This window comes from Polypterus senegalus, chromosome 5 (assembly GCF_016835505.1).
Source record: "Polypterus senegalus isolate Bchr_013 chromosome 5, ASM1683550v1, whole genome shotgun sequence".
NCBI classification, from domain to species: Eukaryota; Metazoa; Chordata; class Cladistia; order Polypteriformes; family Polypteridae; genus Polypterus; species Polypterus senegalus.
In genome coordinates, this window is record NC_053158.1 from 190,776,104 (window position 1) to 190,802,711 (window position 26,608).

At 37.3% G+C, this 26,608-nt stretch overlaps 1 protein-coding gene across 10 annotated transcripts in view; it reads left to right on the forward strand.

Moving 5' to 3' along the window:
* The first annotated feature begins 4,205 nt into the window (after nt 1–4,205).
* arhgap12b (Rho GTPase activating protein 12b) overlaps nt 4,206–26,608 on the forward strand; it is a 191,157-nt gene continuing 168,754 nt past the window's right edge. For 4 of the 10 annotated variants that reach the window (XM_039753839.1, XM_039753840.1, XM_039753838.1 and 1 more), the window contains exons 1-2: nt 4,208–4,492; nt 23,011–23,795. In XM_039753839.1, the coding sequence (XP_039609773.1) occupies nt 23,073–23,795 (723 nt within the window). In that variant the 5' untranslated portion in view covers nt 4,208–4,492; nt 23,011–23,072. Of the gene's footprint in view, nt 4,493–4,794; nt 4,888–7,970; nt 8,142–23,010; nt 23,796–26,608 lie in introns of those variants that run through there. The other 6 variants (XM_039753834.1, XM_039753841.1, XM_039753835.1 and 3 more) reach the window with 5 other exon arrangements.

Consider the following 26,608-nt stretch of genomic DNA (forward strand, 5'->3'; position numbering starts at 1 on the left):
CGCACACACCAAGTCCACCTAACCTGCATGTCTTTGGACTGTGGGAGGAAACCAGAGCACCCGGAGGAAACCATGATGTTAACAGTATAGTCCAAATTGTTGAAGTGTAATGAAAATAAAATACCTTGTATTCATATATAAAAAAAAACAAGTAAAAACTGAAAAGTTACAAATGCATATGTATTCCCCTCCTTTGCTACAAAACCCCTATATAAGATCTATCCATCCATCCATTATCCAACCCGCTATATCCTAACTACAGGGTCACGGGGGTCTGTTGGAGCCAATCCCAGCCAACACAGGGTGCAAGGCAAGAAACCAACCCCAGGCAGGGTGCCAGCCCACTGCAGGGCACACACACACACACCAAGCACACACTAGAGACAATTTAGAATCGCCAATGCACCTAACCTGCATGTCTTTGGACTGTGGGAGGAAACCATGCAAACTCAACGCAGGGAGGACCTGGGAAGCAAACCCAGGTCTCCTAACTGTGAGGCGGCAGCGCTAACCACTGCGCCACCATATAAGATCTAGTCCGACCAATTAACTTCACAAGTGCCATAATTAGTTGATTGGGGTCCACCTGTGCACAGCTAAAGTGTCACATGGTCTGTCACATGACATCTGTTCGGAAAGGCCCCTGACTCTGCACTACCACTAAGCAAGCAACATGAAGACCAAGGAGCACTCCAGACAAGTCAGAGACAAAGTTGTGTAAAAGTATAGATCAGGGTTGGGTTATTAAAAAAAAAATTCCATACTTTGACTATCCCACGGACCACCACTAAATGCATTATAAGAAAATGGAAAGAATATGACACCACTGCAAACCTGACAAAAGAAAGCCACCCACCAAAACCTCACAGACTGGCCAAGAAGGGCATAAACCAGAGATGCACCTAAGACACCAAGGATAACACTGAAGTAGAAGCAAAGTGCCACAGCAGAGATGGGAGTATCTGTCCATAAGGTTTAAGCCAAACACTCCACAGAGTGAGGGTTTAGTGGAAGAGCAACCATTGAAAGCCAAAGAAAAACATAAGAAAACATGTTTGCAGATTGCCTAACAGCATGCAGTAGACTCCCCAAACACATGGAAGAAGGTTCTCTGGTCAGATGAGATTAAAATTGAACTTTTTGGCCAACATGGGAAATGCCATACGTGGTGCAAACCCAACACTTTCCATCAAACCTGAGAACAGCATTCCCATAGTGAAGCACAGTGGTGGCAGTACCATGCTGTGGTGATGTTTTTCATCATCAGGGATGGGAAAACTGGTCAGGACTGAAGGAAATATGAATGGCATTAAGTACAGGTTAATTCTTGAGGAGACCTGTTTCCATCTGCCAGAGATTTGGGACCTGGATGGTGGTTCACCTTCCAGCAGGACAATAAATGACTCTAAGCATACTCCTAAAGCTAGAGTGGTTTAAAGGGAAACATTGAAATGTCATTTGGATGATTGAGTCAAAGCCCAGACTTCAATCCAATGGAGAATCTGTGGCATGACTTGAAGATTGCTCTCCAGCAACACAACCCATCGAACATGAAGGAGTTGGAGCAGTTTGGCCTTGAGAAATGGATGAAAACCCCAGTAACTAGAGGTGCGAAACTAATAGCACCGTTAGACGTGCTGCTAAAATTGCAGTAAATGGTGGTTCAACAAAGTATTGACTTTGCGGGGCGGGTGAACACTTATGCACACTTGGGATTTCAGTTTTCTTGTCTTAATTATTGTGTCACAATAAAAATATTTTGTACCTTCAAACTGTTGTGCATGTTGTGTAAATCAAATAGTGCCAACACTCCAAAAACCCTTTTTAATTCCAGGTTGTAATGAATACTTTTGCAATGCACTGTATGTCAAAGCTGTACTGGGCTTTCAATAATTTCTAAAATTATTCTTTTTCTGTGGCAGAATGATTGTACAACATACCTCTTTATTACAAAAAAAAAAAATCTGAATTTTACTACAGATGTTTTAATTTATATTAGGTTTCTGAAATCGCAGGATCAAAATTACACATAACGGGTCAAAAATATCCATACACCTACTTAGATTAGTAATTAATTGGTATTGAAAGTTGCAAAATGTGTTTTAAATTGTTAACTGCCTGTTATTGCCATTATTAGGTTTTACGTGAATTAATTTGGTATGTTCCATGTCTCGAACACTATTTTTTAAGTCTTCCTATTGCCGCCATTTTGAGAGTCGTCATTGGCAATTCCTGGGGTGTGGCTTATAGGGTCGTGACCCATGACTAATTAGCACAACTATATAAAAGTTTTGATGGGGGGTTCCTTTCATTATCAAATCTGTGGATACAAGCCTCCTACAGTAATTTAAAAAATACTTAAAAGAAACCATTTGTTATTGTGCTTCTCGCACGTTTCATTTGGCTTGACCTCTTTGCTTGTTTTTTCGACTTTGATTTTTGTTTTTTATTAGGATTTGATAACAAGATTTTTTTTCATGGGCTTCTTCCAGTTTAGCTAGGTAAATAAAACACCTGTCCATTTCTCAACAGCACAGTTAGTGATTATGATTTACTACAGCAACGTTGCCATAAAAGGGCTCATTTGACAGAACTCATTAGATTGACCAACACACATGACAACAGGAATGTCCAAGAAGTTCAGTGCAGATGTAAGAAAGAGGACCACAGATTGACACAAGTCAAGAATGTCTCTTGGAGCCATTTCTATAGAACTTCAGATTCTAAAATGATCAATTCAGACATTTACTGTTAAGTACAAGTTATTTGGAGTTGTACTCAGTTTTGACAAGGTCTGGAGGAAGACACAAAATGTCATCCTCAGCTGAGAGGAAACTGGTCTGCATGGTCAGATACAATCCAACAACCACCAAGAAACAAGTACTGCCATGAGCTTGAAGCTGCTGGAACGCCACTGTCCACAGTCAGAGGAGTTTTACATCACCATAGGCTGAGAAGCTGCCATTTTGGAAGGATGCCCCAGCTCCAAAACTGACACCATTGAGATTAACTAAAGCATGTGGCTAATCACATGGACAAAAAAAGCGTTCTGGAGAAAGTTTTTGTGGTCAGATGAGACAAAGATTGAGTTGTTTGCCCACAATGACCAAAGGTATGTTTGGAGGAGGAAAGGTGAGGCATTCAACCCCAAGAACGCTGTGCCAACTGTTGAGCATGGGGGTGGTAGCTTCATGCTCTAGGGATGTTTTGTTGCTAGTGAAACTGGTGCATTGCAGAGTGAATGTAATAATGAAGAAGGTGGATTACCTCAGAATTCTTCAGCATGACTATAAACCATCAGGAATGAACTTGAACACGGCTGGATGTGCCAACGGGACAATGAACCTAAACAGATGTGGCTTCCGGATGACTTAATCAGGCTAACATTAAGTGTTTGGAATGGTCCTGACCTTAACTCTATTGAAAATATGTAGACTGTGCATAAATGTCGGGGTCTGTGCCAGGAAACCAACAAATTTGATTGAACTCTTACCAATTCTGCCAAATATCCAATCACAATTCTGCCAAAAGCTGTCTGATGGATACCAGAAACGTCTGATATGAGTTGAAACATGCTAAGGGACGTTTAACCAAATATTAGGTGTATTGTATGCATATTTTTTGACCCTGTGATGCTTTCAGAAAATTCACAATGAATTAAAACGTGCGCTAAATTTCTGGATTTTTTTTTTTTTGCAAATAAATGAATGTTTAACAATTATTATGACACTGAAAAAGAATAGTTGTTGAAATCATTAAATGGTCAATACTGCCCTAACTTACAGTACATGTCCGTTACATGAAAGGATGGAAACTTTTCAAACACAACTAAAAGTGAGATTCGAGATCAGTGCTGACCCCAATAGCGCCAATTTCCACATATTCACTATCTATAAGGAGTTTACATCAATCCCCCGACATCAATCGGTGACTCTAAATTAAAATGACTAACACATAAATTAGCGTGGCTGATTTTGCCTCGAGTCGGCTGGTGCTGACCACGGATTTGGCTTCTCACTACACAGAACTGGGAGAACGGAATCATTGTGTGAAATTATGCCATGCCAATTCACACTTTGCCGATCGGCCAGAAACTGTGAAGATGATGGTATACCATGTTCGTTTCAAAAACTGCTGCCACAAGATGGTGCCAACGCCTACCTAAAAGTGCAGCGCGTCCAACTCGCTTTCCCGGTTGATGAAAGGAGGGCGGTGCGGTGTGGCTGGCGGTAGGTCGGTCGCTCGCTCGCTCGGGTGCGCGCCTGCCTGCCTTTTCTGCTCAGCTCGTGCTTGTGTCCACTGGAAACGAGGCCGCTCGAGGAAGGCTGCGCTTGGGAGCGGACGGACAACAGAGGGGACCCAGGAGTCCGTCACGCCGAGGAGCTTCTCTGTCCGCCGGTGGACGAGGGGAAGGAAAGAACGACAGAGCGTAGCGCAGCACAGTGGGGTTATTTTCGTTTGGAGGCGCTGTGGAATACTCACAGACCAGCAGGTATGCAACCCTCCCTTCTTAAAAAGTTTGTTTTTCCGCCTTCTTTTTTCATTTGCCAGGGTTTTTGATTTTCTTTCTCTGTTAACAACACCGACAATATTTACGGTTGCTTCTCGGTTTATTCTTCGTCAAGACGGACAGCGCGAAGGGCGAACTGTTGTTGCGTCGCCCGTCTGCCTGCCTGCCCTCTGAGCGGAGTGAACCTGTTGTTTGTGGCGGCGCGTCCAGTCAGCTTGGCGGGACCGCGCGCCGGCAGGCACTGCGGCGAGTCCGGGCTGCGCGCTACTCTTCCCCACTAGCGCGTTCCTTTCACGCGTCGAGGTCGTTGATTGAAGACTCGACTGAAAGTTCGGCGAAACGCACCAGTCGTGTGCGGATTCCAAGAATAACAACAGGTATCCGGGAATAACTTTTAAGCACGTCCCGAAGAAATCAAGTCGTTTCTGGTTTCGCTTTGACTTTTAACTCTCGGTGGGGCAAAGGCGACTGCGTTTGGTAGAAAAGCGATAGAAACTGACAAACTTCCAAGGCGGAGCCGCCCTGGCACACCGTACCCCGATTACTGGACAAGGGTTTAATGTTATAATTGATTGTACATTTATAAGACTTATCACCGATCAGGCATAGTTACGACCAAAAGAGAAGGAGAAATTGGACCATTTGGGGTACAGTTAGCCGAATATTGTACAGCTTGGTTTCAATGTTTTCTCAGGCTGATAGAAAGAAAGGACCTCGTACCTTGTAACTGCTTAGTTGGTAATTTTTGAATATCTTCCTTGATTTGTTTCTTTTCTATTCCCCTCATCTTCCATTTTCTTTTGTTTACAACTTAATCTGTTTTTAAAGCTTGCTCCCATCCTTTGTATTAATTCTCGCCAGTGTCAAAATTATATAGTCTTTTGTAAAGCTGCACATGATCCATTATTAACAAGGACAGGTGCGGCCCAGACATTTTTCCCTTACTTCTTCGATTTCATGAAATTTTATTTTTCTAAAAAAAAAAAAAAAATGACACATTGGTATCAAGGAGTTCTAGTTCTTAACAATCTCAATTTAGAAGAAGTCTGAATTTGGGAAAGCTACCTAGATTTGAGGCGTTAACAAGAAATGTAGTTTACTTCATGAGGTAGATGTACATAATAAATAAGAATGGTTGCATTAAACGTTTGAAATATTAAAGTGTGTGTTTCAGTGTAAATGTTTAAAGTGTAAATATTCTTGATTGTAATAGAATCTGAAAAATGACAAGAGGTCCATAGAGGGTAAGATCAATAGTTAAGGGGGAAAAAAATGATTAGTAATTTCTGATTTTGACATAATCTAAAATGATAGGCCGCATGTGTATTTTTGAAATTTGCCCCTTTTAACCTTCTGGGGCAGACCTGGGTTCGTTTCCCGGGTCCTCCCTGTCTGGAGTTTGCATGTTCTCCCCGTGTCTGCATGGGTTTCCTCCCACAGTCCAAAGACATGCAGGTTAGGTGCATTGGTGATCCTAAAATTGACCTGTGTGTGTGTGTGTACTGCAGTGGGCTGGCACCATGCCCGGGGTTTGTTTCCTGCCTTGCGCCCTGTGTTGGCTGGGATTGGCTCCAGCAGACCCCCATGACCCTGTAGTTAGGATATGGCGGGTTAGACAATGACTGACTGACCTTCTGGGTTACATTTCTTTTGGATTCCAATTGGAGTAAGGTAGGTCAAATGACAGTGTCAATAGCAGGATTTGAACCCAAACGCTCAGGGCTTGGAAGTCCTTACCCTTAATCACTCTTCCACACTGCCTGCCCACTGTTTCCCATTGCGGGGATTGGTTGACGTGAGATGTACAGCTTCAAGTACTTCTGATTGCTTCTGCTTAAGACAACTATTGTTTTGCTCTTTATCATAAGGGTGTAATTTCTTGCAAAACATATGGTTCAGAATGGCTTAAAATGAGGGTTTTTACTGGTCTAGATGGCCAAAATAGAGGGGGCGTCTTAATGTCTTGCATAACTAGATATCTTGATGAGTCAAACGGTATATCGCATGGGGTTTTTCTCTTACTGGTGAGCCAGCAGATGCAGTGCAAAAACCAAAAGAAGTGATTTCAAAGTGTTTTTAAGTTGTTCTTTTTAACGTAATTTGTCACCCCTTACAAGCAACATTCGTGTTTAATGCCCTTTGACCCTAATTGTCACTTTTGCTATCTGAACATCCCTGGTACTTTTTATGCATATGTTTTGGCTGCCCTTCTGTGTTCAGTTTTTGGTGTGGGATGTCTGATTTTCTTACTTCCATTTTCTCAATTAAAACCCCTTCACCATATTGTTATGCTTTTGGAGTTTTTTTTTTCCTTGCCTCACTTATCTGGTTATCCAGCAGACTTTATTCTGTTAGAGACAATTGCTGTTGAAGTTCCTGTTTCTTCCTTCTGAAAATCTCCAGTTTAATTTTTTTGCTTTTTGTCTGCCCTTCCTTTTTTGATCCGATTCTTTTGGAATTGTTGATGAGGATCCATGGGGTATCTGGCTGTTTTATTGATAAATGAACTGAGCTGGCTGTTATATTGACAAATGGACTGATACAGTATAGCTGTTCTGACAACAAATGCCCACCGACCTGACCACAGTCCTAATCCTTAGGTAGTCTTCTTCATAGTGGCTTCAGAATTGTGCTTTTGTCTTCCTTCCTGGTCCTCATGGGCTCATTTTATTTATTTTGCGCTCAATTTGAATTTGGAATCACATGATGAAACAGCTTGGGATCCTGGTTGGCAACCCCCCAGGCAGATGCGGTCCAGTCCCACCGTCCAGAAATGACTATCTGTCTGCTGTTACATGGGTGTCCCTGTGGCAAGGTTCGTCCCCTTGGCTCCTCAATAATAAGGATTCTGCAAGCCAGATCACCCTTGGGGGAATTGTGGCACAATTTGGCTTTTAAACTTCAATAAAAATTTGATCACAACAACAAAATATCATGGTGTGCTTTGGTTATCCATGCATTCATTTTAAGGGCACTGAAGACCTGCCTGGGAGTAGTGGTTCCCAGGATGGATTTTAGAACATAACAGGAACTTTCCCACAATGAAAGACTTTTAAGTGATCAGGCTACCTAATGGTCATTTTTTTTTTGTTAGGAAAAAGGAGAGCCCCATATTTGATTCAATTTTCAAATATAGGGCTCCGGGTAACAGCAGATTACTGACATGAGCCAGCTTTGAACATGACCCCAGTCTATTTAGTTGCTCATGCCAAGAACCACACTGATACATTGTCTCATACCTGGCTCCAATGGGTCATTTATCCAGGGTCAACTCCTCCTCCAGCCCCCCAAACACACATGTCATGTCAAATCTAAATACACTCTTGGAAATTTTTGACATTTTTTTTAGAGCCAGGGCTGCACTGGCTCTATATTATTTTGGGATTATTTAGGAAAGTAAGAGGAGAGTAAAGTTTTATCCTTTCGCTGAGATGCTTTTTTTTTTTTTTTTTAATTGCAGTATACAGACTGTCTTGACTGGTGGCATCACTGAATGGTACAGTAACATAGCCTCACAGGACAAAGGGGTCTTTCAGAGGGTGATGGCCTCTTTAAAACAAGCCAAAAACATGCTTTTGGAACTTGGTTCTCATTAAGTGAAGAGATCTTGACCAACAGTTGCTGAAATAAAGTCAGTGCCATTACACAGGTTTTCAACCATAACAGTGTAATTTTCATTTCGATTTATTTCTGTAAGCAGATACTTATTATTTTTCACTCTGTGTTATGTTGTTTCACTGTTGTTCCTATAGCTTTAAACTTGCCAGGCTTCTATCGTTCATTGTACTGGAAATTTCATGTTTGACCATTGCTCCTGTTTTAATATTTATGGCTTCAGACATTTGAGATTCTGCTTTCTGTTTGGTCTGATTTATGTCTTTTTATCAATATGTGTAAATTATTTTGCAATTTCTGGCAGTTATTATCAACATTTATGTTACATAGCTACAGTATATTTCCATTTGATGAGTTGCACTTTAACATTATCCTTGTCTAGACAGTATGAGTTCTGAAACTACTTGTTGGTTTTTGGTAAGTAAGTAATGCTGTAAACACAGTATGTGCACAGCAACCTTGCTTTAAACAATGTGGAATCTTGGTAATCGTTCACCTGGATGAGAAAAGATGTTCTCTGTATTCAAAGAGAATTTAAAAAAGGAAGTACACCTTTTTTAAATAACACTTAATGTTATCATCTAGCAGCAACTTTGTTTGTACCCCTAATTTTCTCAGTAGAGGTATTGTTTGAGAGAGTTAAGATATTTACTGAATGCAAAATCTATTTAAGGTTGTAGGACATGAAGTAGTACATTTAAAAGAGTTTTATTTGATATCTTCCCGAAACTAAGGTAACATCCATAAGTGACATTTTTAGTATATTACCCTATGTAGTTTGTATTGATGGCTGAGAAAAAAAAATCTTGTTTTCACGCAGAAAGGAGTTAAAGAATGATTTAATTCAAGCTATTGGTGACTAATGTTGTACAATGGCAAACAATGTGAAAAAAGTTCATAGAGGAAAATGAAATCTGGTTAGGTGTCACATAATCCACATATTGATGTAAATTTTGTTATGCATAAACATTTGTAAAATTCATTGTTGAGTCAATGGAAGGCACACAGAAAGTGATGCATTTTTATTAATTTTATAACACAATGCATACCAACGGATGGCATCTCACAAAGCTTAGCATTGCCTCCTAGATTCTCCATTCCTATATATGGTGCAAAGATATCGGGTAAAATCATAATCTGTCCTCTGTGTATCTGATATATCACAATGAAAAACACTGCAATACTCAACTGTTTTATTGATACAGTAAGTGGATCACAGATTTTTTTATTTATTTTTTTGGTTCTTGTCTATACTTTATGTAGTTCTGTGTTCTGTGAATTTAAAAATTATGCTGTATGTTTTTGTCACTGAAATATACTGTATATAAAAAAATAATTAAAAATCTGTTATCAGCATACTATTTCGTTACCATTCTAGATCTTCTTCTTTCAGCTGCTCCCATTCGGGGTTGCCACAGTGGATTATGTTTTTCCATATCTTCCTGTCCTGTGCATGTTGCTCTTTTCCACCCATCACCTTCCTCTTCCTCTTGCCTGGCAGCTGTATTCTTAGCATCCTTTTCCCAGTATACCCAGCATCTCACATGTCTAAACCAACATAATCTCGCCTCTCTGACTTTGTCTCCCAACCGTCCCACCTGAACTGACCCTCTAATGTCCTCATTTCTAATCCCGTCCATCCTTATCACACTCAATGCAAATCTTAGCATCTTTAACTCTGCCACCTCCAGCTCTGTCTCCTGCTTTCTGGTCAGTGCAACCGTCTCCAGCCCATATAATATAGCTGGTCTCACTACCGTCCTATAGACCTTCCCTTTCACTCTTGCTGATACCCGTCTGTCACAAATCACTCCTGACACTCTTCTTCACCTATTCCACCCTGCCTGCACTCTCTTTTTCACCTCTCTTCCACACTCTTCATTACTCTGTACTGTTGATCCCTATTGATCCTCTGTATTGTTGTTACTCTTCTCGATGTAAGAGTTGAACTATAATAGATCACTGAGAAATGCTCTCAGCCATTGATTAAATATGCCTCCCTTATAGAGTGAAATTGATGCATTTTGGCTTCTTCGTGCAAAGTATGATAATGAGTGTTTATGTTTGAGTTACCTCTGCCTGGAGTAGAATTTTGGGGGAGTAGAATTGATTATAATTTATCACACCACTTTTAAAAGGGGTGTTAAGAGACCCAATTTGCCCTCACTGATTCATGTTAAACTTAATACAAAAATCTTCATTGCATGTCTGTTACAGATTTAGATTCAATATGTCCACTGATGGAGCCCTTTGGATTTAAACATTGTCCCTTTTCATGTGTCTACATTGTTTTTTTTTTTCTGCTGGATACTGCACAGTACAGGAAGTCCATTCCTTGCCCTTCCCATGCAAGTGTCCTTTCTTGTTTCCTGTTTTCTGTAGATCAGGCTGAGCACATACATGTTCCTAGCAACTGTAAAGGGCAGTCCAGGACTGTGATCCTCTGCTTCTGCACCTTCGCTGTAAGCTGGAACTAGAGCTCTCTCCCATAAGTCATTGTCTTGTACCAGCAAGCAAGCTGGGTGGCATTCGTAAACCAACAATGTAAAATTAATTAATGTGACCACATGTGGAAAACAATATGTTCACGTTCTCCGTTAATTTATATTTGACATGTGTCTGATTGTTTAAGTATATATATGACTGCATTTCTGTTCAACCCCCAGTGGAGGCATACATAAGAGCCAAAGCTAATTGGCTCCAATGCTAAAGCAGGTATTGTAGCAGCAGAACAGCTACACCACAGCACACCTCACACAACTCAAGAAAATATCTGCACATACAAAGAAATGACTTCTGTATTGGTGTTTTTGTTTGTTTGTTTGTTTGTTTATTTATTTATTTTTTTGGATAACCAATGGAAATGATAGATATGATGTATAGCATATGAAAATGCCAAAACCTATCAACATACATGCATAGTTAGAACAGGCAAAAACACATGAAAACACTCATACATTAAGCTCATGTCCATAAATCTATAAAGAGTTGTTCATGTAATTGTTTCCATATTCAGTAAAATCTGTGATTGCCAACAATTGCTACCCATCAGTCCATAGTTTTCTGATGGTGGCTAACCTGTTCGTGACTTTCACTGAAAGCCCCACCACTAGTGTCTCAGGCTTCTTGGCAACAGAGGCAGCTATGTCCCCATTAGAGCCATATTCATTCTGAGTGTTTACCTGATTACTTGATTGTTGAGTTGGCTTCTAATGTTTATATATACAAGGTTGTAGTTTTGAGTTTTTTTGTTTCATAGTTTTTTTCACCTTTCCGTGATGGTGATGATAACTCTAACAAGTAAAAAAAAAAAAAAAAAAATCAATAAATATAAAAGTCCTTATGTTGTTGCTACAAATGTGAAAAAATATTTAAATATGTGGTGTATGTGAAAAATTATTCTACGTCTGGCTGCAATATTAGGCATTTGTGATGCCACAGCCACCTTAAAGGCTAATTCCAATTACAGGAAGAATAACTTCATTAAAATGTATGCGATGTCAAGGGTTACCCAACTTGAACATCAAAACAGGAAAACAAGATCTGAATAATTTTGAAATAATTAAGTCTAGAAGCAGCCATAAGAAGAGAGGCTGTATTATTTCTATGATGACAAGGTAAAATAATGTAAAATTGGAAGGAAAACATAAATGTACAATAATCCTTGTTATGCATAGTTATCCAAAATCTATACTGCACAAAAATCAAACCAGTAGAAAAACTTCAGTGTTAAAATTATGTGTGAAATATTTAGTGATGAGGTATTAGGATTACTTAGCTATTCGCTAAACAAACAAGCTGGATGGACTAAATGGTCTCTTCTCGTTTATCAAATTTCTTATGTGTAGTTTCTAAAAATTTGCAAACATGGTCAAGATGAAATTATAAAGCTTCATGTCTTATTCAGAAGTGAGAGTGCTGAGATGCATCATTGATAGCCAGATAGAAACATGTCTAGAGGTTTTGCTGGGGTACTCATCTGGACAGCGTCTTTTAGGATGCTGTAAATACTGTACTGGCAAAGAGTGTCTGAGATTTGGGGTTTCTTCATCAGGCTACATTTGAACTATAACATATGCTTAATTTAACTAGATTATAAAACATAAGCAAAGATAAAATATTAAAAAATAATTAAAAAGACAGAAAAATAACTAGCTGATCTTACTGCCCCAGACTGTATTGTAAATCATTTCAGCTTAGTGCACATTTAGTGACAGCTGTTTTATGAGAAACACATTGGTATAGTAGCTACTACTTCTTCCTCATAGCTCCAGCACTCAGTGCTGAACTCTAATTCTAGTAATGGTCTCTATAGAGTATGTACAGTACATTCTCCCTTTGTTCTCCACCCCCCAGGGGGGTGTACTGTAATCCTGTTTTTCTAACACATGCTAAATATGTGTCTGCTGTGTTTACCGGTTACTTTAAAATGCCCTGGTACAAATGACAGTGGTTTTGTGCCCTGAATTGATCTTGCAGGCCTCTACCTTTTGGTTATTTCCTTGCATTTATTGTTCCTGGGATAGATTCCAGCTCTCCATTACCTTCTATTTGAATATAACATGTTCACTAAATTAATTTAAAAAACTGAGTTTGCCAAATATTTCATGACATTGATAAACTGTAGGTTACTAGATGTTTATTATTATTAAGTGTTGGATGTGCTTTATTAATGGTTTTAGCATAATACTTTGCCACAGGCAATAAACCTTTAATGATACCAACACTTATGTGTGGTGTGTGTGATATAAATAGCATGGACTAGATAATACCAATGTCACAGTGCAGTTTCAAAATGTTTCCATATTAATTACTGCAAATTCTGTTAATAGATGCCAGATGAATTCTGTTTAATAGTTAATGATCCTCCATTCACGAAGCACCTTTCCTATGCTCAGGGCATTTTAAATCATTAAGATTACATAAGCATCATTCAGGTACCAGTGAGTCACTGACAGTGAAAGGTTCAGGGAGATAGTACGCCCTCACGCCAGACTGCAGTATATAAAAAGCAAGAAAAGCATGTGGCCCATTTTTATTCAGGAAAAGTAAATATTTTAATGCAATAATTGCTAAATATCTTTTCTATTTTCCATAAGAAATCTTTTACAATGTCTGTAAATCAGATATCTAAATAATTTCTTCAGTGGTACCTTGAAATAGTTGCCATACAAATCAACAGGCTTGATTAACTTTCGGGTGATTTGCTGATTGGCAGTAGGTAATTTAGACCATTGTTATTACTATGAAGAATGCTGCAGTCAACTAAATTCTTCACTTAAACATTGTGACGGAATGTTTGTAATGAAGCGTCAACAGTAAAGCAAATGGTAGCAGCATTCATACTCTGGCTTGTCTTAAACAATTAAAATTGTTCAGGGGCTGTTTACTGTTCTCATAGAAGCACATAAAGAATTCGTTGTGCAATGGCATTCTATAATAAAGCAAATAATAATAAAGAATGAAATACATGAGCAAAGAATAAAGGGTACTGCTCTGAACATACTGATGTTGTATAGCATTGAAAAATATTGCAGTGCCGTATAGTTTGGATTTGTCCTCCCTTAGAAGCAATAATTTGATACTCTCAGTTGAAATGTAGATCTAAGTAGCATTGTTTTAGGAGCTGCTTCAAATCCTCTCCCAACATTTTGTCTGAGCATCCATGCTGCAATTCTTTCTTTCTGCATGAACTGTGTGGAATCTTATCTTACATAGCTACTTGTATTAAAGACTGATTATTGTTTATTTTTTGTTATAGCTTCGTAAATATTTCATGCCCTAAATCGAATAACCAAGTAGCCATTGGTCACAGTAACTCTCATAAGTATGAACAGCCTTAATTATGTGTAGTACAATAATAAACAGATTGTTGACTGTATTCACATAGATCAAAATTCCTACAGTGATTGTTGTACTAACTGCCGTTATATCCATAGCTGGTTAATGGCTTTTACTCATTGCTACCATAGTAGGTAGTTCTTCCTATAACACTCTTGTGCACTGGAAACCATATTATAAAATGGAAAGTTGGGTACAAAATGGCATAAGTGAGTTACTGTGGTTTGGTTTGTTGATTTAGTGCATTGACACGTAGTTGTCACTAAATGATACACAGAAATGTAGTTGTCAGCAAAAAATTTTGTGTGACACCTTGGATCAGTCAAGATCCAAATGCAAAAGTGGTGCATTTTGTTTTTGAGTTGCTTCTCTGGCTAAATATTATTAGGATACATGGTTTACAGTACAGTAATATTATAATTACTTTTCTTTATGTTTCTGTTACATTAGGTATTGTGATATATAGCATTGTTGTTAATCGAAGCTCAACCGAATATGCAAAGATGTAAATTTCAAACCAGAGTTAGTATAATTTGAAAAAAACATGTGTTGTTCCTGGGGATGTTTTTGAGAAAAACATCATTATCAAGTGGTGTATTTTGGGAGAGCCTCTTTATTTATACACAGACACCAGGCACTTTGTAATCCTGTATCCCAGATTCCATGGAATTCTGTATACTAAATCTTTCTAAAGTGATTTGTGTCCTGATCTGTTTTGAAATTTTCCTTGGCAGAAGGATGAGACCTATACATAAAATATGGATATACTGTTTTAAGCAAGTTTAATAATTTTTATATAATATTTTAATAAAATTATTTTTTGTGATGGGTTTGTTGTTAGTTAGCAAAGATTTAGGTTTATTATTTTCAATATATGGTATTGTTAACTTAAGTTGTTTTCACTGTGACTGCTGTTGACAGCAAGATATGAAAATAAACCTTTATTTTATTTTTATTCCAGAATTTTAACAATAAGCTAACTTTGTTCTTAAAGTTTATGTAAAATTATTCATATATACTGACATAAATGTGGTGGGTGGCTTAGCTCAAGGTTACGATTTCAGCCCCCACAACTGGTATCTAATGTAAGCTTTGCTTACTGTATATGGAACATGAGTTTCCATGTAGAAAATAGGGAAATGCTTGTGATTTCCAAGTCACCAAAAATAAACTAAATATTATTAAAATTATCAACAAAGAAGAACTCCTATAAACTAAAGTGGATGGCTTTTTCTGTGTTTTAACTTGCATGTTTAAATGATAGAGCTGTGGTATATACAGTATATTGAAGTATCATAAGAGACTGAAAGAGGTAATCCTGATTTGTACATCTTTTTTAAGTGCAATTTTGATACTTGATTTGGTTGCAGATGTGTTGCTTAGCTTTTTGACGCTATGGAATGGCAAGATTATAAAAGAAAAATATCAAGAAGTTTCTATCTCTTTAATTTAAAGTGAAGGTGGCTTTTGTTGTAGTTACAAAATGTTAATGAACTCCAGCATTTCAAGAACATTTCTATGGCAGGAGCCCAACTACTTACTGTTGGCATTAGGAGACTATGCTTTATCTGGTTGCTGCATGTTGGCGCTGTATCTTTTGAGCTTTGTCTTTAGATAAAAACAAAAAGAGCTTTTTACCTCCTTGTCCAGTGGTATTCAATGAAGCAATTTGGTAGAAATCTTCTAATTAAATACTCCTGCATGGCTAAGTTTGTGTTGTCCATGTGAGTGAGTTGGATTTGTGAGGAATGTAGCTGCCAGAGTTCAATTAACATTTTCACCATTCATTTTTCATTTTTATATTTTCAATGAGTAAAATATTGCACTTTCTATGTTTGTAAAAATGTTTCATGATCAAGGTTTGCATGACTTTGTTTGAAATATGGGATTACATGCAAGAGAGACAACAGTACGAAAGATGAATGAAGGCAGTTAGGCCTAATTTCTAAGGGTGTTGAACTGTAAAACACAAAGTTGGCTATTCACTCTGTGTGACCCTAATTAAGCCTTTAAACAATGTGTTGATGCAGTACAATACAGAGAGTAAACATCTGTATTTTTTATACTGTGTGTTACTTGATAATTGCTTTCAACGAAACGAAAACAGAAGTGGTACTTTTTTATAGGTGCGAGTTTCATAAATATTCAAATAAAAATAAGCATTACTGGCTTAATCTACAAACACAATTCAGATTTGCTAAATATTGTATTTTTAGCACTGTAACATTTTGTAAATAGTAGATATAAATTAAGTTAGACTGTAATTAAAAAAAAATGCATATTTAAGTACTTTCTTACCAAACAGGAATTTTGAATCAGATTTCAGACATGAAATGTCATTTAGATGTCAGACCGAACAAGGTGGTGGCTCTGAGGCCAGGGATCTGCACTGGCAATTGAAAGGTTGCCGTTTCGATTCCTGTAAATGCCAAAAAGGGACTGTGCTCTTTTGGGCTCTTGAACAAGGCCCTTAACCTGTAATTGCTGAGCACTTTGAGTATTGAAAAGCGCCATATAAATGCAAAAAATTATTATTATTAATAATTATTTATTATAATAAAGAGAAGAAAAAAGCCCATCAGTAGCTGCTCAGTGTGAATGCTTGTACATATACAACAACTTAACAGATGCAAATAAGGGCATTAAAGGAATACTCCATCCAAAAAGGATATTTGGTATTCCCCATGTTGTTTGTAGTAATCTTACTCTTTTCATGCACAAAAAGTTTGATATAATACAATCTGGTAGTGACTAATACTGTACAACATCAAAAGATGGCAAAAAGGAAAATATATTGCATTACTGGTGTCACATAATCCACATTTCAGTTATCCTGTTGCATGCTCAAAATGTGCAAAACACTTGAAAAACATGGGAAAACAGATGTACATCATCAACAGTAAACTAAAACCACAAGGAAGTCACTTTTGGAATTGAAGACAGGGCACTTGACCAATAAATGAGGGGGAGAGATGGATGTTCAGTTCAAAAAGCAATCCCCGTGACTTTATTATACGGTGCATGATTTTGCAGAAGTATCTTAATGCCAGTACCAATAGTGTGTGTGTGGTGTGTGTGTGTGTTTTTTTTCCCTTTTGCTTTAACACTATGCTCTAGCATAACCAGATATTAAGAAGCCTTCTTTTTTTTCATTAAAATGGTATTTTTACAATTAAACCACAGATCACAGGTGTTACCTGTTTATTTTTTATTAACAAAATTTAATTCTTTAGGCTTATTGTTCAGTTACCATAAAAATACTAAAATAAAACCCCTTAAAATACACTTTCTTAAACTAATCAAATATGTCCACAAGATATTTATCCATTATTCACATACCATTAAGGTGGAATGGTGGCTGTGTGGTTAAGGATCTGCACTGGTATCTGGAAGTTGCTAGTTTACTGGTTAAATCCTGTTCCTGACAGAAGGGATCCTACCCTGTTTAGCCCTTGAGCATGGCCTTTAACATGAAAATTGCTCCAGGGGCGCGCTATACAATGGCTGACACCTAAAGTTCACGTGAAAAGACATTTCCCCTAGGGGGATTAACTAAGTATATCAAAACAAAAAAAAATTAAATACACATTTTAATTATAAGGCATAACTATAATGAAATGTTCATAAGATGTTTATCAAGAAGATACAGTGCTAATATGCTTAACATGTTTTACATAAAATCAACAAACGTGGATCTTGAGCTAACAAGACTATCGTTTACTAAGCAGTGAGGGCAGGTTCTTCCTTAACTCTTCTTTTTCTAATTAAAAATGTGAGCTGCTGTACTAAACACAAGTTCGCTTATTGACCACAGTCAGTAAAGGGGTGTCTGTTTTTATTAAAGGTCAGAAAAAAAAACAAAGGGCTGAACTCATTAAAGTAGCTCCTGTTAATTCCTGCCAAAGACTTGCCTCTCTTTCCTTCCACTGTAAGTTGAGCTGGGCAACATGTATGTGTGTCATTCTTTCCCATGCACAGGATGACTCTTTGGATTCCCTTTTCTTAGTTTATTATTCCACTCTCTATTATAAAAGCCAGTATTCCTGTCTTCACTATTTCCTGAAGTTTGACGGTCTGTTCTCTGTTTACAGGAAGTTCTGACAACAAAATAACCGTTGCACTGCCTCAAATAATACAATACTTTGCATAAAGTAGGAATACAACTAAATCCTAGAAAACTGATTCTGAAAAAATCAGCCATTAACATTGGCTGTCTGGCTGATTTACTGATCATCGATCAAGTCATCTGTTGTGAAAATCAACTGAAATAGATCAGAACATCGCTAACAGGAAGTGCAGGAAAAATCCCTAAAGAAATTACTTTTGCCCATATTTTATTTCAATGTTGTCAAAGAAGCTTACTTTTTGAAGTTTTAAGTTTGAAGAACAACATGATCTTAACAAAAATGTCCAATAATATTTAACTCAGTTTAAGATTAGATGGTTATGTTTTGCATAATTAAATATTGATGCTTTGAACATCTGTTGAGAATGTTTGTTTGCTTGCTTATCTGCTTTTGCCTGTTTTTCAACTAGAAAAGCTGGTTGATTCTGCCCAGCCTGCCTTTAGGTGTTGGTTATTGTCAAGTTAGCTAGCCATTTTACACACAATAACAAAAGAAAAGACAACATATCTTGCGGAGTTAGCATTGTGGTAGGATGTTGCATGATTGTACCACACAGCTGATGGAATTTTACCACAACATATGTTGGAGAGAGAGAGAGAGATACCACCGAGTGTGCATTTTGTGGATATTTTTATTTTGCATCAGCAGACTACTGTCTTAGCAGTTCTGTGCCCAAAGACCACCGTTACATTTTTCTGTTGAATATTCAAGGTAGCACCCATTTAAACCATAGCTTAAGTCACATTGTTTTGAAAACTCCAAAGTTCCAAGTATGTTCTATATCCCATATTCCATCCAGCAGAAAGTCAACACTTATCTTAGAATTATTTTAGCCTGCATTTCCCTTCGGAGATTATAATTAACCATGTCTACACTTTGCACACCAAGTTTTAACGATATCTATTCATGTATTAGTACTTCGACATAAGCACAGTGACTTATAATCTATAACATAAAATAATATGCACACAATTTTAGTGGATAGGGCCTTTATCTAAAACACACTGAACTGCGTTTTTAAGGTTAAAGCACAGGTCATTGCAGATGCAAAGCACCACAGTGCTTATTGAAAATACACTGCCAAAAACAACAGACTCATACAGAATTTAGAGCACAGATTATGTAGCATGAAGTTCATTCCACATAGGTGTTTCTGCAGCTTGCTTTTGAGCTAAAACTTAATCTACTATACGAGTACAGCAAGGTGTCTTCTTTTAAGACCTAGGAGATGGCCTTCTACCACACGTGGATACTTCCAGTCATTTTCTTTCTAGACCTCTGTTATTCATTCCTTTCTATCTGTCTATATACTGCTGCTTCCACAATCAACATCATAATCTTTAAAATATTTCTCTGTAAATTAATCAAAAATCAAATGAAAAACTGAATAGTATAGTACTATATCACTCTGACCCTAAGCCTTATTATGTAAAGGCATTGTTGGCCCCAGATTTTGCACAGTATTAAGAGAATGCAGTAGAGGTTTTCACTATTTTTATTGCTATTATTATTGCTACTGTTAACTTGGAATAGCAACAAACTGTCTTTACACCATTTATAGGTTAATGTTTAATATTATGATAGGCCTAATGTGAATTAATTTTTAACAACTGAATAACAGTTGCTTTAACAAAGCATTTAGTGTTTCCATTTCATACTTGGCAATGACCAAGTGAAGTCTGTGCCCAAAGCACTGAAGAGGAGAGCACTTGTTAAATGCCACATTAGAACCACTGTCAGTTGTCATGCTAACATGATTCTTGCCTAAAAGTCCCAGTAATTTAAAGGCTCAAAATGTTATCCACTTTTTCTGCGTGGTTATAGGTGAAAAACATTTTCTGTAGACAGGTGTTACACATTTTCCAGTCACAAATGTAATCTACAAAGAGTACACATATTTAAAGAAATGCAGAGTACAGTGGAGCTTCGGTTTGCGAGAATAATTCATTCCGGAAACGTGCTCGCAGTCCAAAGCACTCGTATATCAAAGTGAATTTCCCCATAAGAAATAATGGAAACTCGGATGATTCGTTCCACAACCCAAAACTATCCATATAAAAATGATTAATACAAAATCTAAAGTAAAAATACATAAAACAGATTAACCTGCACTTTACCTTTGAAAAGAATCATGGCTGGTGTTAGTGAGTTTCTAAATTCTCGTGGGATTCCACCCAACGGGACGACATGCGTAAGAACGTCCCAAAGCAATCGCAGTCTACCAGCGCTGTAGCAGTTTGCTGTAAAAAGCGAATCCAGAAAGATCTAAGCACCTGCCATCAGTGGGTGATACAAGGAACATTATAAACGTGCAGGGCACAGTACTACTTGGCCACGACCCTGCCTGATTGATGTGTCTGTGTATAGGAGAGTGGCAGATCCTGCTACAATAAATAACCGCGCTGTTGCTGTTTCAAGCTGAATAAAGCTGGTGGTGCAAGACGGGGACTCTCGCGTCACAGCACATGCATGCACGTACACACACACGCACACACACAGTCACAATGCTGTAGTAAACAGTATACGCTCGTACAGATGTTGACTATATGAGTGAGGCATGCTGACTCAGAAAGAGAATAACAGACGATTACCCACAATCCCGTAGCGAGAGAGAGAGGAACCTTCGGCTCAGTTGTGATTACATGATGCTTAGCAGACAAAGCGTATACATACATACTACTCGTATTGCAAGACATCGCTCATTTATCAAGTCAAAATTTATTAAAAATTTTAGCTCGTCTTGCAAATCACTCATAAACCAAGTTACTCGCAAACCGAGGTTCCGCTGTATTTCCAAAACTGAGCTGCTACATATCTATCATTTTTCTGAATCCCATGTTTTCCAAACTTTTAATTGGTAATTTTGCCAAATCCTTCTTGGTCATGCAAAAGGACATTCTTAAATGAGCTTTTTTTTTATTTTTTTATTTACTTACTTACCTGAAATTGTGCTGGATGTATCCCTTCTACTCATTGTTTTGTGAAGTAGTTTCTTTGTTATTAACGTTTTGTCCAGGACAGTGCTCTATTGAATATTGGATTGAGTAAAACCAAACCATTTTCAAATAACCAAGTTGGAAACACATTTAGATGTATATTGTTTATCACTGTCATTTTTAAAATTACTTAGTTTTGCGGTTTTTCATTTTGCTTTAATAATTGCAGCCAAACAGTCTCAACAATGCCAAAGTAAGCTCTAGCATATGCTGCGTTCCATTTGCCTCAGAGTCAGATGTCAGAGCTGGGAATGATGTCACACCCAAGTTGACTGCATTCTAGTAAAACATTAGTAGAACCAATATGGATGCATGCAGGGAAACCTTTGTTATGCTCGCTCCATTGGAATAAATAGCAGTTGATGACATTGCATTATGTGGTATTCTGCATATCCAAACATCAAATCAATATGTCCACAGATGAAGGTTGGGCAGTACTGTCCATATGACTAATATAATATGGCCCAAAAAATCAGACGTTGCTTATAAACAGTATAATACTACAGCTTTTACTGAAGTTCAGTGTGTACATTGCCATTGTGGTTTGATGTAATGATCTGAAGTCAGGCATACTCTGGCTTGACAGACCAGCCCAGACTTTCCGAGTTTGAAATTCGGCTTAAGGGGGTTGTTCCAGTTGAAAATTCTGACCAGGAACTAGGAAATTCTGACTTCCCACTTCAAATGTAACACAGTGTAAGTAACTGTGCTCTGCACCCAGATACCTAAAACATTTAGGTCCGTGACTGAAAAGTTAACATACTGGCATCCAGTAACTGAAACAGTACTATGCAGATAAACGCTATAAATTGTGTGCTAGAAGGTTTATTTTGAAGTTTTTGTAAAATTTTTAGTAAACTAGTGGAAGAACTTGCTGTCAACCAGTGCTTTAGGATAAATAGCAATATTTACAATAAATACTCACCGGAAGGTTGCATTGTGCTCACATTACTGGTGACAATATAAAATTATCAATTGTGAGACAAAGCTTGAACTACTGTTAGAAACTTATGCAATTATGTTTATGAGAATTTTTTGGTATAGAAGACTACATCATCTTTCACAATGTATACCACTTTAAGTCACTTTACAACAGGGGTGCCCAATACGTCGATCGCGATCGACCGGTAGATCGCAAAGGTAGTGCAGGTAGATCGCGTTGCATTCAAAAAAAGTTTTTTTTAAATGTTAGTCTATCATATATCCACCCTATGGCATTTGCCACTTGATTGACATACAGGGCAGCCAGTCTGAGATCTCTTTTCTTCTCACACACTGGTCATCCCGCACGCACGATCAAACGCGCAAGCTACTGCAAAACTCTGTCTGTGATCTAGTTAGCCTTCCAATTTATATCGACTAAAGAAGGGATTTAAAAAAAAATTGTTTGGGGAGGGTATGGGCTGGATGTGGAATTGGAAGAGGATTTTTTTTCTCATAATGTCACAATTGAAGTGCGTTTGTCTGATCTGTCAATCTATCCTTGCTATTCCAAAGAAGGAAAATGTGGAAAGGCCCTTTCGAACTGTTCATAAAAACTACAGAACTGACTTCCTTTCGAAAAGTGATCTGAGAAAGGAGAGGAAACTAAAATTGCAGTTAATCGCACAGCCGTCATTTTTCACTCGGCTGAATTCAAAAGCTCCTTGACTGCAGTATTCGGCTCTACTTATTTATGCGAGTCAGCCTTTTCCCACATGAAGATTATTAAATCCAAATACTGTAGAGACCATAAATGTATTGAACTGTCTGTCTGAATAAATACTTTGTGGATTGTAATTTCCAGTGTGTGTTGTTCTACTTTAGACCTTACGCTAAACTAATATAACTGAAAATATGAAGATATATAAAAATTTAAAATACGTGTGTTCTTCCTTAATCTTGGTTTATGACAGGATTTTGTTTTTCTGTTTTAATTCAGTAAACAGAAACCATGTGGGATGCTGTAACAGTACGAAGATAGACAACCAAGTGGAAAAGAAGATGGCAGACAAAGATGGCAAACTGGAATTGCCAATTGTTCCAGGACAGGTTTACATAGAAGTAGAGTATGATTATGAATATAAGGCAAAAGACAAGATGGTAACAATTAAGCAAGGAGAACGATATATTCTAATCCGGAAGACCAATGAAGACTGGTGGCAAGTGAAAAAAGATGAAAGCACAAAACCCTTCTATGTGCCTGCTCAATATGTTAAAGAACTAAGGAAGGCCCTCATGCCACCCCCCAAGCCTATATTGGTTAGTCCCAGTGTATTTAATAAAACGAAACCTGCTGGTTTAGAAGTGCACCCACTACAGAAGTCGACAGAGAATTTAACCAAACCCACTGAACTTTCTAGTTTTGGCAAACCCTTACCAGTACTTGTAAACCCTCCAGTCTTAACCAGAGATGCCAACCAAAATATGGCACCAACAGGAAGTCCAGGATTGAATCGACGAGCAACAGATCTGCTCCAAAATAATAATTCTATTCATAGTGTGAAAGTAAGTACTGATTCTCCACCCCTTCGGATCCCTAACCATAACAAGACTGGTCCAATTGGAAAAGAAATGGCAGTGGACTTAGACCCACATGTAGTGTCCAGCAGTACATCATCTGGAGATATACCACTATGTGATTCAACAGGAGAAAACTTTGAGAAACACATTCCTGATTCTGAGTCGGGAGATGACCTGAGTACCAGCTCCACTGAACAAATGCAGGTATTGTGTTTGAAAAAAATGAATACTCTATCATTTAGCCTGCTTTTAAATATATGCAACTTTATACTGTACCATTTGAACTTGACCAGTTTCATTTGTTTTTTTTCTGTCAATATTGAATTTGTGTAAAGATTTGTAACTCTATTCATAGACAAACAGAAACTTTTCTTGTATGGTTGTGACTTGCAATAGTACTTAATTGTGCAATATTGCACTGAGACTCCAACAATTTATGTGGTGATTATTAGCATCAGCATTGATATTTGCTTTATTTTAATAATTGATTTTTGGCAGGGAAGTTTAATGACTGGAGGTTGCAATCCGTGTTCTTGATGCATGTAGACAGAATGGAACCATGTTTGTTGACTGTGTCCTTGATTTTCCAGCAAAACAGTTTTCCTATTGTAGATACAGTGTATGTTGTGTTAATAGCAGTGAAGTCCTGTCTTTAAACTGAAAACAATATGCAAAATGTTAAAAACACACTTAATATAATTAAAATTAAGCTATTAAGTGTACAATTAGTTAATAAAAAAGTAAAAATTTGAGGTTATTAAATATGCTTAAATGTAATGAGACAAATGTCTCAAAAAACTAAGATGGGGAATAGAACGTTTTGAAACATTATTGGACATGGTATAATGTGCAGATTGGATAGCATTTTATTGTCAAAGGGTTGCTGTGCCCATCACATTGGTATCTGTTTTAATCTGCTCATGTTCATTTTCAAGGTAAAGTTAACCTTTTGACATCTCAAATTAATATTGTTTATGTTGAGCTAAAATTTTTGTGATTTGTTATTTTGGAAGGTTTTGATGCTTTTGTTGAACTGAAATTTGCAGAATTCCAGCTACACAGTTTTTAGGAAAAAAATACTCTATGATTAATGTCTTATTGAATGCTAGTACAGCACTGAAAGCGTTTGTTGAATTTTTTTTTTAGCAGTGGTGTTATAACTGTTGTATATTTTTGTCATCTTTGTAGGCGTGTTGTCATTGGGGAAAATGTCATTCTTGCTGAGACCTGAAGTTTGTGAGTGTGTGATCACAGATTATGATTTATGAACAGAAGGATCTTAACTGTGAATGTGTCTGTGTTCAAATGCATTTGAGAGATTGTAAAAATCACAATTAGCATCGCTGTGATGTCAACTGTAAAGCATGGGTCAGCTAAGGCAAACAAGAACAACTTTTGCACTAGCTAGCATGTTTATTGCACAAACAAGTCAAGAAAAAGAAAATTTGTTTATTGCATGGCTTAGCCATCTCAGTAGAATGTTGCAGATCAGAAAATACATTTGTATATTATGGCATAGTTTTTCTGATTATTGTTACACAACTATATTACTAACATCCAACACATAATTCACTTGAGAGTGCTCCACTTCCTGGTGAATAACATGATGCCAGTTTGAATAACTTTGCTATGTGTTATGGGAAGGCATTCTGATTTGCACACACTATCTACCCTAGTGCATAATTTATTTCATTGCAGTGTGCTTCAAAAATATCGGGGTTTTATTGATAAATGTAGTCTTTGGAGATCAAGGATCAGTTTGATAATTTTAAACTTACTATCAACTCAACAGTAAAAGTTTCAGCTGAGCAGTGTGGGAGTTGTTTGTTCCTCTTTTGTTTGTTAGTTTTTAATTTTTACTTCTAACTCTTACGTTTCTTTAGCATTTGTTTCTTGAGTTTAGAGCTGTATTGCTTTTCTCTGCACACTGCAATTTGGATAGCGTAACATATTATTGGGTAGATGTTGGATATTGAATGAATTGGAGAGAAGGGAATCTTTTTTTGGGCCTTTTATCATTCTGCAAGGGTTTGAGCTGTGGTTAGAATGCTAATTAGTGGTTGTCTTGCTGCACAGTGGTTCAGACACAAGTGCATTTTTTATTTGTTCTTGGTGTTCTCCAACAGTTTTACTTTTTCTTCAGAAACTTAAGAAATCTGTGTTGGAGTTTTCCTCAGTGCTTGTACTTTAATAGATAAACATATATGTACCAAACCCTTTGATTGTCATGCTTCTATTATTTTGAATAAAAAGCCAAAACAGAATAATAAAAATGCAACACCTTCATTAAACTAAGTACTGTACTAATGTTTTGCCTTGCCCATGTGAAGATATGCAGTGGGATAAGATTTTAGTTGTTAAAAACAAGTAAACATCTCTGTATTATACAATGATGAAACTTATGTTCTATCAACATGCAATAAAACAACAAGTAATAGTTTCCCTTACCTGGTCCATTTGACGGTAATACCCAAAAGTTTTAGACATTGTTTAAAAAAATATGTGTGTGTGTATGTATGTGTACAGTATATGTATATATGTGTATATAGTCATATGAAAAAGTTTGGGAACCGTCTCTTAGCCTGCATAATAATTTCTTCTACTTTCAACAAAAAAGATAACACTGGTATGTCTTTCATTTCCTAGGAACTTCTGAGTACTGGGTTGTTTTCCAAACAAAGATTTTTAGTGAAGCAGTATTTAGTTGTATGAAAATAAATGAAATGCGAAAAACTGGCTGTGCAAAAATGTGGGTCCCCTTGTCATTTTGCTGATTTGAATCATGCATGTAACTGCTCAATACTGATTACTTGCAACACCAAATTGGTTGGATTAGCTTGTTAAGCCTTGAGCTTCATAGACTGGTGTGTCCAATCATGAGAAAAGGTATTTAAGATGGTCAATTGCAAGTTGTGCTTCCCTTTGACTCTCCTCTGAAGAGTGACAGACAACATGGGATCCTCAAAGCAAGTCTCAAAAGATCTGAAAACAAAGATTATCATGGTTTAGGGGAAGGC